The 11,760-nt window shown below is 48.9% G+C and overlaps 1 protein-coding gene across 2 annotated transcripts; it reads right to left on the reverse strand.

The window, feature by feature from the left end:
* Window positions 1-4,358: 4,358 nt before the first annotated feature.
* Window positions 4,359-11,723, reverse strand: LOC117890002 (DE-cadherin). Of its 2 annotated transcripts, none has more exons than XM_034794590.1 (2): window positions 10,207-11,723; window positions 4,359-9,143 (listed from the first exon to the last, which is right to left on the reverse strand). In XM_034794590.1, the coding sequence occupies exons 1-2, from the start codon at window positions 10,810-10,812 to the stop codon at window positions 5,238-5,240; spliced, it is 4,512 nt and encodes a 1,503-aa protein (XP_034650481.1). In that variant the 5' UTR covers window positions 10,813-11,723; the 3' UTR covers window positions 4,359-5,237. The 2 variants fall into 2 exon arrangements, with proteins under 2 accessions (XP_034650481.1, XP_034650482.1); XM_034794591.1 differs by lacking the exon at window positions 10,207-11,723 and adding an exon at window positions 9,239-9,293.
* Window positions 11,724-11,760: the final 37 nt, after the last annotated feature.

Consider the following 11,760-nt stretch of genomic DNA (forward strand, 5'->3'; position numbering starts at 1 on the left):
AACAAGAATTCATAGATAAACGCACTCGAGTGGAATTTTGGAATGCAATGTCCATATTTCAGGGGCTGCTTGGCTCTTATCAATTATATAGAATCCCAAACCCAATGCGAACTCGAGCATGCAATTGTCATTGACAATTTCACCTTTGTGTCTGTCCCTTCATTTTTGGGGGTTGTTTTTGTTGAAGCCTGCAACTGCATTTTCGATCGGAATTTGGGCTTCTCTCTCTCCCCATTTGCCGAGGGTGGATTGTGTGTGTGTGTGTGTGTTTGTGTGTGTTCCCCCACGCACTCGTTCACTCGCATTTGTATTAGGGTCATATTTCATGTAGGGTTTCCAGCGAAGTTTCATTTTAATTTTATTGTTGTCGCTGCGCTGTCCCTTCCCCCACATTTCGAACTTCCTTTTGTTCTATTTCGTTGTGCATATTGTCCCCTTGTTGTTGTTTTGGCTGTAGCTGTAGTTTCTGGAGTACACCACCAACGCCGCCGCGTGGGCCACCCTTCTGCTGCGGTCGACATTTATGCACTTTCCCCCCCAAAAACCATTTCGTTGGTTTCCTGATTTGCGGGCCAGCTTTAACTGCTGCAGCAAAATATATTTTGTAATAAAATAAAATATGTTCTTCCGTTAATAACATTTACTACCCCCAGGAATGGTTTCCCCTTCCGTTTTTGTTGCCAACAAATCTTATGTCACGCCTAATGAATGTGCAGCCAGGAACAATATGCTCTAGCCAAAGCAAATTCGATTAGATTTGCAGCTCATAGATCATATACATATGAGTGGTAGAGAAATTCCGAATGGGAGACTGCCAGCTTTGAGGGAAAAGTTTTCTCATAAATGGGCATTCAATTCTAAATTCAAAACGGAGCAATTATTTGTGGAAACAGACAAATATAAAGACTCAATTAGCTTAGTAAAATCTTCAGTTAATGATTTAGTACTTTTATTTAAATTTCTTCACTTAAAGTTGTAAATATTTAAATTTCTACACTTAAAGTTTTAAATATTTACACAATCCCATTCCATCTATGATGTGGTCGTGGGTTTTGTCAGGTGCTCGCAAAACTAGTTTCAGACCATATTTTCTGCTTAATTGCAATATTTTTCCACAAAGTGTTTCAGCTTTCAGACTCAGAGCAACGACATGGAATGGGGCACAACACACAGAGAGACATAGAAAGAGAGAGAGAGAGAGACCCCAGACCGAGTGTGAATTTGTTCACCTTATTTCTATTTATTCCGCTCGTTGGCTTACACTGAATTTTGCATTCCAAGAATTGCTTTTTGGCTTGGGCCTTGTCCTCTACCTTTATTTGTAATCCCTCTGGCCTTCTATTTTGGCCACCAGTGTTCTTGGTTCTGTGTTCTGCTGCCAACAATCCCTGCTGATCGCCACAAATCAGGCGCGAGTACGTGCCGGGCATTGGTAATCGAAAAGAATTGACCACAGATCAGCGGGCACGTCCCGATGGCTCTTCAGTGGCATTTTATCGTCTTCTTCTTTGGCTTTTGCTGGCTTTTATGAAAATTTCCCTTTATGAGCACTGTGTGCTCATCATTATGCATTCCGAACGAGAGAGAGAGAGCAAGCTGCAGAGGATCGGTGGGCCAACTAATAAGCGTTTTAGCACAGAAGCCACGTACGCGACTTCATAGAGTTATTAGTGCCCTATAAGGTGGCTTGGTGAGGGGTGTTTGGGGGTAGAGGTTTGTGGTCGCTATATATCATATAAGTGCATATAACTAAAAAGCATATAACAAGCAAACAATAAAGATTCCCATGGGTATTGTGGTCATTGGAGGAGAACCAGCCGGCCAGCAGCAGCAGCAGCAGAAATGCAACTGAAATTGGTCAGGCCAAGAGGGAAAAGTGCTAATTGCAGGCAGGCAGGAAGGAAGCGGGAGGAATACATTAGCGAAAACTGTGGGTTCATCTGATATTTCCCAGTTGCCAAATGCACCGAGTATCTATTGCACTTTCCAAACGGAAGGGGCTGGCATTTATGAACGTTTTTCCCGCCCCTGAAAGCAAAGTTGGAGGAGTTTGCTATTATTTTTCTCATTTAAATTTGAGTTTATTCCTTTGGCAGGAAATCTGAAATCTATAGCTGGTAGTCGTCTGGCTGTCTGGTTAGTTTTGTAATTGAAACCATGATGGATGGCCCGCGAGTGTTAATGAGCACTTTGGGCGCTTGCCTGGCAATAGTCGTACAGGGATACTCCAATGGACTCCGATGCCACTCCGTTCCAGTGTAATTAATCAAAGCGAGGCCTTGGCAGCAGCTTCGCCATCAACAGGTAGTAAAATGCCAAGACGTGCCCCATCAATACCACTCGCCTGTATCCGTCTGTATCTGCAGCTGTGTCTGTTTGCCGTTTTCTCTGTATCTGTCTCTTGGTCTGTCAAAAGCAGCGGGCGTCGCTCGGGTGTCGTGCGTGACAGAATGAGTGGAGTGGATGGAAAAAACTCAAAACTTCTGCACTCGAGAATCCACTGAGAGTGGCTCTGGTGCTGGCATCCAACAGATACACACCTCGATGTGAGCCTCGCTTGGCAAATACTGGTTTTTCTCTGCTTCAAGCCAAGTTTGCCACAGCAACAACACAAAGATTTGCTTTCATTTGTCCGTTAAAGACGGCCGCTGTGTGTGTCTGTGTGTGAGAGATAATTCTCTCTCTCGCTCTCTCTCTCTCTCTCTGAGAACTGCAGGTCTGTGTATCCGTTTTGTGTGTGTGTTTGTGAGAGTCAGTGTACACTGTACAGGTAGCTCTCTACCTGGCTTGGGTCGCGTCTTCTTCCCTGATTCTTTTATTTTCTTCTCTGCTCTTCTCTCTTCTTCTCTGCTATGTTAATCCATTGGCCAAACATCCCATTCCATCCCATGCTCGGGCGTACACACCTGAAGAGTGTTTCGAGCAGTGGCAGCTGCTGCAGCTGCGCACAGGCATACAGGTAGCCGCCGTCGCCGTTGCCGCTGCCAGAAGAAGAGGTTATTTGATTACTCAACCATTTTTCTTCAATTTATTCTCCCTCTCTGTCACTCTCGGCTTCCTCTGAGCCTCGACCTGACGACGTCCCTGCTCTGTGCCACATGTTGCCGGTGAAACCTCACGTTGGCATGTCCGGCCCAAAAATGTCTTGCAGTTTTTTTTTTCACTTTTGTGTTGTTAACCGAAACTCAAAAATTGAAAAGACATCTGTCGTTCGTCGGCAGTTCAGTTCAAATTTTGGTTCTTTCTTTTCTGTGTGGCATTTCCGCAAACCGAAATTTGTGGGGTTTTCTGGGTTGGCACTCGAAATATCTCGAAGTACTTGAGAATGCAATGAATTGATTTGAAATTTGAATATTTGATGGACCCTTGACATCCATCCATGTTGATTCCTTTGGATCTTTTTCAAATAGTTGAAGTGAAAGGCACTTTGGGGGTCTGATGCTTCAAGTTTCTGATGGGTTTTCGACTTAAATCTTATTTGTAACTTGAAGAAAATGTATCCAACTCTCCAAGTACACAACTTCAGCGACCAAATGGAGGGCTCGTTCGACAGCTGCAATGCCCGACAGTCCCTGAGCCAGCTGCTGCGCTCACAAAATGTATATCTAAGCCTGGTCTGCTGCAGTGGCGATCCCTGGCCATATCGTTTCATGCAAATCTCCATTAAACGGATGTCAGACTCGTAGTTGCAGCTGCAGCACCTGCGCCCACAGCTACACACAGACACACATCGAGAACTCTTTTATTTTCCACTTACTATTTACCCGTGAATTGCTCCAATTCTGTTCATTGACTTGTGCCGCAATCGATTTGTTCAAATGAACCCAAAAGGCAGGCGTAACCTACTTTCAGCTGATAAGATAATGACGCTTACAGTAGCTACAGTCCAATGGCTTTCCAATTTACCAGCAAGAGCATATACTCAAGCTATGTACTATGTATATAGAGTGTATTATGTGCATGTCTGGTGGAACCCCTTCAACCATCTGCTGCTTCGATTTGTTGTGGCCTTTAATCCACATTTTCCTCTAGGTACTTCGCACTGCTTCCGCATTCGGGGACTTATCTCTCTGTAAAACTGATTAACAAACGCGGGAATAGGTTTCGATTTTATTTGCTTTTTTTATTTGATTTGTACACAATTATTGTGTGTGTGTTTGTGTGGCTTTCTCGTTGGTTTTGTAAATGAAACATTTCGTTTAAAATATGTACTAAGCTCGTATATAAATAGATTGTTTTTTATTTGTATATTTTATTTTATTTTATTATATTTCATTTTTTAATGTTGGATTCGCCGTGGCATGTAAAAAAGTAGGGGACTCTCCCTTATGGATGCGGGGGAAAAAGACTTACAAAAATACATATCGCATTGATTTATTGAACATTTGCTTATATAGATTTACTACATAAATATATTTCGATTCCTATATAGCATGGATTCAGGCTGCACGTTGTTCTCTTTGCCTTAACTTAAAACCTCTCTCGATTCGATATTTAAACTGTTTTATACACGTAGTACTAGAGACAACCCTAAGAACTTAATGCTGATATTGATGGGGTTCGGGTCTAGGGTTCTATATATTAATGATGATAAACTGATTGATTGGTTAGGATAATGTTTAGGCTTAGGCTATCGACTTGTCTTAATCAAATTGAGTTCTCCTCTGGATTTTTCTTTTTATTCGGAACTTTCAACGAATCCTAAATGAAGTTTTGTCTTGAAATTATTATAAGAAAACTATTAAATACGCTACAAACTAATGTTGGGAATACATGTGTAAATGTAAAATGCAATTTGTTAATGATTTTCTCATCTGTAGGAATATTCATGTTTCCTCTGGTAATTCTTATGGATTTTGTTTTTCGCTCTGCATTAATTTGTGTGTTTGTTTTTTGTTCGCAGTTTCGCTTAATTATACATAGGTTTATGGTCTATAGATATAGTTACGCTTACGTAAGATCAAGATCACTTTTTGCATTTACAAAACAGAAAACAAAAACGTGTCCTCCCTTTCCACTCTTCAACATAAAGAATGAACTTTATACATATTAATATTTATGTATATCTCATGAGGCGACTTTGTGTCCGGCTAGGCCGACGCCTTGTCCCCCTCCCCTGCACACTCTGCTCCTGCTTCACACCCTCCTCCCACACCAGTATCCATACAACTCTTAGCATATAAAAAGTCTTTTGAATTTCTACGTCATCTTTTTCCTTTTTTGTTTTTTGATTTTTCTTAGATGCGCCAGCCCTGCTCATCGTCCACGTTGGAGTCGGTGTCGGAGGGCTCCTCGCCGTACATGTCGGCCAGCTTGCGGAAGCGCGGTCCGAAGTTGGACAGATAATCGAAATTGAGATCGCCGTCGTCGGTGCAGGAGGCCAGGCTGGACAGGCTGCCGTCAGAGTTACCGTCGCCCTCGTAGGCGTAGTGGCGCACATCGTCGACGGTGAGGCCGCCCGAGTCGCGGTCGCAGTTCTCCTTCTTGTCGCCCAGGAAGTCCCCGATGTCGGGTATATCGTTGGGATCCCGACCCATGCCCGACTGCAGCGTGTGGGGATCCTTGTACAGCTTCTCCTCGTAGAAGGGCTGCGTGCGCAGGACGTTCAGGTCGTAGTCCGTGTCCCGCTCGCCGCCGCCCTCGTCCTCGTAGTTGATGATCGTTTCCCGTATGTCGTCGATGTCCTTCTCGTGCCAGCCGTTCTTCTGCTTCTTCTGCACGACCACGGCCAGCAGGATGATCAGCAGCAGCGCCAGGCAGGCAATGATGGCAATAATGAAGTTCCGATCGATGCCAAAGCTGAAGGCCACCGCCACCGACTGCTGACAGCCGCTGTCAATGTTCCGGAAGACCGAGGGCATGCCCAGGTTGTAGGTGTGCTCGTTGATCGTCAGGTTGCGCACGCACCCAAAGAATCCCTGCTGGGTGGGCACATGCGTCCAGTTGAGCTGCCGTCCGAGCTGCGCCAGATCCACGGGACTGCCGCCCAGCTGCAGCGGAGCGTTCACGTTGAGGAACTCATTGGGGCCCTGCGGGGCGCCCAGGCTCATGCAGGTGGACAGGCGGCAGTTGTCCACGGTCATCTCGATGCTGGTGCGCTGCAGGATGATGTCCAGTTGGTAGGAGCGATCGGCCACCATCCGTATGTGCTGGTGCTTGATGCGTATGCCGCCCGATCCGTAGTCCACCGTCAGCACGGGATAGCCCTTTTCCAGCTCGAGGGCGAGGAAGTCGGACAGCGGCAGCAGCGGATTGTAGTTGAGGGGCCCCAGATACATGATCAGACCCTGGTCAATCTGTGGCGTAATCTCCAGACTGATCTTCGTGTTGTCGCAGGCGGAAACGGGTTCGTAGAAGGCGTAGCCGCTGCCGTAGAATGCCACCGAGACGAGCTCGCAGTGGGGCCCGGTGAAGCCATCGATGCAGTCGCACAGATCGTTCTCCCCGTAGCGCGGTGTTCCGCCGTTCAGGCAGTGGTTCAGCAACAGCGCCTCGCACACGCACTGCGCCTGCACGAAGGCGTTGACGCCCACGAAGGAGGTGGTGTTCGAGTAGATCATGTAGGGCACGGAGCTCTTGTGCAGCTCATTCGTGCAGGAGCTCTCGCACTTGAGCCGCTCGATCAGGCACTCGTCGATGTTGACCATCAGCATCTGGAGATCGAGTTCGTTCTCGAGCCGCTGCTGGTTCTGGGCCACCATGCCGTTGAGCTTCTCCGGCGAGTAGTAGGGCGAGCCGTGGGCCGAGTAGCGCACGTCCAGCGTGTTGTTCTCGTTCTGCAGCACCGTGAAGACGTCCACGTTGGACACCGAAGTGTTGAACAGCTTCGACAGCGAGTGCTGCAGGCGGTCCTTCAGGGAGAGCGCCTCCGGGGACTGCATGTCGCGGGGCACATAGATGAACTCCTCCTTGGTGATGTTGATGAAGCGGATGCTGCCGCTCTTGTCCACCGCCTCCTCGGGCAGCTCGCGTATGATCACCGTGACATCGGCATCCACCGAATGGTAGGGTATGTAGGTGGACTCCTCATCGACGGTGAACTCCAGCACGTACTCCCCCTCGCCGGTGTGCTGGAGCATGGTGATCATGCCAGTGCTGGGATTCAGGCGGAACTGATCGTGTGGGATGTCGTTCTTCCACTTGAAGCTCTTGTCCTCCAGATCCCAGTCATCCAGATCGTCGACAAACACCCGCCCGATGTCCGTGTCGGGCGCCTCGCCCTTGTAGTTGTAGATGAAGATGCGCGAGGAGCCCTCCGTCATGGCATTGTCGTTGACATCGCCGATGATCAGGTGCAGTATGCTCACGGCACTCTGCCGCGGCACACCCGAGTCGCTGATGCGGATGGGTATGTAGTATTCCTTCTGCTCCTCGCGGTCGAACATTACGTTGGCGAAGAGGTAGTCGTTGTCGATGCTGAACTTGGTCTTGATGTCGGCGGAGGCTTCGCTGTCGATGCCGTAGGTGTAGGGCGGACCGTTCTGGACGTCGTCGAAGTCGTTCGACTGCAGCTGGACCACCTGGCCGGGATTGCGATTCTCGGGCCACTTTACGGGCATTTCGTTGACCAGGAAGGGGGCATTGTCGTTGATGTCTTGCAGCGTGATGGTCACGGCCTTCACCGACTTGAGGGTGGTGCCCACGCCGTCCTCGTCGCTGGCGGAGATGAGAATCTGCCAGTTCTTGTGGCCGTTGGGCGGATCGCGGTCCAGCGGTTGGATGAGCCGCAGGCAGCCGCTGTTGTCGATGGTCAGCAGCTTCTTGTAGTCGTCCTTCACAATCGAGTAGACAATGTGCTGGTCCGCCGTGCGATCCTTGATGTCCGGATCGTACGCCTCGATTGTCAGGATGCAGTTGTCGAAGGCTCGCTCCTCCAGAATGGTGATGCTGTAGTCCTGCTTGAACACCGGCGGATTGTCGTTCACGTCCTCGATTTTGATCACCACCGTGGCATAGTCGTCGTAGATGCCATCGAAGGCGCGCACCTTCAGCTCGTACTCGGTGATCGATTCGTAGTCCAGGCGCTGGTTCACCGTGATCTTGCCCGTCTTCTGGCCAATCTTGAAGGCGTCGCCCACATTGCCGCTCTCGATGCTGTAGTGGATCTGCGAGGCGTTGTCCTCGTCCTCGGCCATCACCTCAATCACCTCGTAGTTCGTGTTGGCATCCTCGAGCAGCTTGTCCGCCAGATACTTGCTCTGCTGGAAGTGCGGCTTGTGGTCGTTCTTGTCGCCAATGGAGATGCGGAACACCTGATGTCCCCGGTTGGGCTCTCCGTTGTCGAACAGGCTCGACGGGGAGTTGTCGCTGGCGATCACCTTCACGTTGTAGAAATCGCGCTCCTCGCGATCGAATGTCGTCAGGGCCGTGATGTTGCCCGTGTGCCGATCGATGGCGAAGAACTCCCGATTGTCCGCCAGCTCGAAGGACACAATGTTGTTGGCCGCCGTGCCATCCATGTCGAAGGCGCGCACCTGCATCACGGGCGTGCCCGGCGGCTCGTTCTCCAGAATGGTGCCCGACTTGACCTCCGTGAAGTACGGAATATTGTCGTTGACGTCCTCGACCTTGATCTTGATCTGATGCTCGGCCCCCAGTTCGAAGGTGTTGCGCACACTCATCGTCAGGGTGTAGTCCGTGATGGCCTCGTAGTCGAGATGCTTGCCCAGGCTGATGGTCACCTCGTTGCCAATCTGATTGAAGACGAACGTGTTCTTGCCGTTCGTCTGCTCCGTGCGGCCGGTGATCAGCTCGAAAATAACCTCCGGCTTGTCCGGCATGTTGGAGACTGCCGTCAGCGTGGCTATTGGCTGCGAGAAGTTCTTCAGATCCTCCTTCAGATAGATGGGCACATCGATGGGGTCCACAAAGGTGGGCGGCTTGATGGAGGACTCTACAATGCGTATCCGCACCTCGATCTGGGCATCCTGTGGCGGATCTGGCACTATGTTGTAGGCCCGCACATTGATCGTGTACGACTGTCCGGGTCGCTTGTCAATCGGTCGATTCAAATAGATGATGCCCGACTCCCTGTCGATCTTAAAGTACTGAAAGTCACGCTCCCGCAGTATCTCGTACTCGATGATGCTGTTGTTGCGGTCGTCAAAGTCGCTGGCACTGATCGACATGACCACCGCGTCGGGCTGCAAGTAAAAGACATGGGGAATAAGGCCTCAAACAATATCAAAAGACGTTTCAGGGGGAGGGTCACACACGGGACTTTGAACTTGTAACTTTCCTGCAAGTTTGCCCAAATCAGGAATAAGCACATCCTTCTGCTCTACTTTACGAGAATCTACTGCTTCCTGCCTGAACAAAAGTGCAACCGAAACTGAAACCTTTTACGGGGAAAAATCCACGGCCTTCCGTGAGCTTTTCTAAAAATAAAATATATGGGAAATGGGAACTCTCCCCTTGAGATTTCTATGGCATCACTGCGCTGGCGTAAATAAGCTCGAGATAGTTTCCAGGAATAATAAATATATTTGTATATTTGTGGTTCCCATTAATGCTCCTTGGGGAACATATGTACATGTGTTCGGAATAGAATCCACAATAGAATCCACATTAAAAGAGGGAATTTTAATGGGTTTCTTTTTGTTTGTTTTGTTTCTTCTAAATACTTTCTTGATCAACTGTACACCATTTTGTTATTCCCTCGCTTCCACTAAGCTCTTCCATTGCCTGGCGACAAGTTTTTCTGTCGCGCAAAAGCTAGTGGAAAAAAAGAAAGAAAATGCGGCTTTGGGCGTTGGAAAGGGTTTCAAGGTTCCTCTGCATCGAGCCGGGCCGAGCAATGAACTCAAACTTGTCTGAGAGCCTCCTACGCTGTTTGTGGCCAGGAAAACTAGTTCCGCCCAAGAAGATGTGTTCGCCCAAAGAGCGCAAAGCTGTTAATTATCGCTGGAAGTCGAGAGAGAGCCTCTGCGCGGTATGTGTGTGTATGTGTGGGCGGGGGGCAGGTGGGCGGCGAATAGGCGACAATGGCAATGACCCATAAATTGCCACTAAGCCAATTAAATTGTTGCTCAAATATCATGACATCATTAAAGGGAGGGCGGAGGCGGAGACGGAGGCGTTGCGTGGGCATGACGTCACTCGTGGACCGTCGCACAGTGGGAGGAAGAGACCAAGCGGCAGTAATCCAGGGTCCGCGTACTTGGCCCTCCGCTGTGCGAGACAGTTCGAATGTTTGACGGCACCTACCTGTGCATTTTCCGACATGGACTCGTCGTAGCGCGCCTTGTTGAACACCGGTGGATTGTCGTTGATGTCTTCGATGGTCACGTTAAAGGTGCAAACATCGTCAAGCGGCGGCAGTCCGTTGTCCGTGGCTTGGACGGTGACAAACACGAACTTCTCGTGGATGGGCTCATCGCGATCGAAGGTGTGGCCGGTGACAATGACGCCCGTGGTGGGGTTTATGAAGAACTTGGGTCGTTCCGAGCGCGACTGGACGAGGCTGTAGCGTATCTCCTGGTTGGGATCCGGATCCGTGGCCTGCACCATGAAGACATAAGTGTTTTCTGGCTGCTCCTCCTTCACGGAGGGCGCATAGCCCGCGCAGTTCTTGAAGGCGGGCTTGCGATTGTCGCCGGTGTAGTTGTTGTTATCCGGCAGCGTCTGGGCTGAGAGGGCGGGTGAGATGATGCTGATTGCCACGGCCACGGCCAGGAGCAGCCTGCTCCTGTGACTGTGGTTGTGGCTGTGGGTGTGCCTCTGATCCCGACATTTTCGTTTGTGCTGCTGGTGTGTCTGCTGCTGGGCTGGATTCGAGTTCGGATTTGTATTGAGGTGATTGCTGACCGACATTTTATTGCAGTTGCTGGACGACAATGGCTGAACACTTGTGGAATTTCATTTAGCAGACATCCGCCATCTCTCAACTTTTTGAGCACTTCTTTTGTGAATCACCCCAGTATTTATTCACACTGGCACACACACACGGGTTCACCACGTACACACACTGCGATCACTACCACTACTTCACCGCACACCTTTTACTTTTACGTTCTCTCTGCTCTGCTCTGTTTGTATTTCTATTTCCACTTTTGTTTGCTTCTATCTCTCAATGCATGGGTGCATGTGAGCTTGGAGCATGTGTGTGTGTGTAAGTGTGTGAGTGCGAACTAACGCTGACGTCGACGCTCCACCGTTTGTTTAGACTGCATTTTCATGGCAACCAACAGCAGCCGTGTAATTATCAATATCGAACAAATTGAACAAAATTCAACGGAACACGTACAGTGCGCGCTTTTATTATTTTTCCAAGTATTTTCCGATTTATCTGTTGCTTTTTCTGTTATTTTCTTCACTTTTATCTTTTTTACACACTCTCTTTTGCTCTCCCTTCTTCGGCAACCGCGCTCTCTCTCACACACCGCAAAACAGGTAAGACCAGGTAGAAAAAAGTGGTTACCACACACACTTGTAGGCAAGCGCGCGCGCGGTTATGTGTGTGAGTGTGTAGTGGCTTCAGTCTTTTTTCATTGGCATTTGTTACCAACTCATTCTTGTTTCAAGGCACTGTTGGCTTATGTTTTCGTTATTTGTTGCACACCTACGCCGAATTTACTAGTAAATTAAACGTAAAATTTAGTTTTCGATTTGTTTTGTTCGTTTCATTCCCGAATAAAGCCGAAAAAGCTTCGTACGTTACGATCCAGGTTTTATTTATTTCACGATCGACGCGGCGCACCAACCGCGCAGTTCAAATTTTGGACAGAAAATATCGGTGTGACCGCGGAGGCATCGGCTAAA

The sequence above is a fragment of the Drosophila subobscura genome, chromosome E (genome assembly GCF_008121235.1).
Source record: "Drosophila subobscura isolate 14011-0131.10 chromosome E, UCBerk_Dsub_1.0, whole genome shotgun sequence".
Classification (NCBI taxonomy): domain Eukaryota; kingdom Metazoa; phylum Arthropoda; class Insecta; order Diptera; family Drosophilidae; genus Drosophila; species Drosophila subobscura.

Excerpts from the sequence above, each read along its gene's own strand:
- LOC117890002 (XM_034794590.1), bottom strand. The coding sequence starts at position 10,812 with ATGTCGGTCAGCAATCACCTCAATACAAATCCGAACTCGAATCCAGCC. Across the intron at positions 9,144-10,206 it reads CCATGTCGGAAAATGCACAG|CCCGACGCGGTGGTCATGTC; the intron begins GTAGGTGCCGTC and ends TTTTACTTGCAG.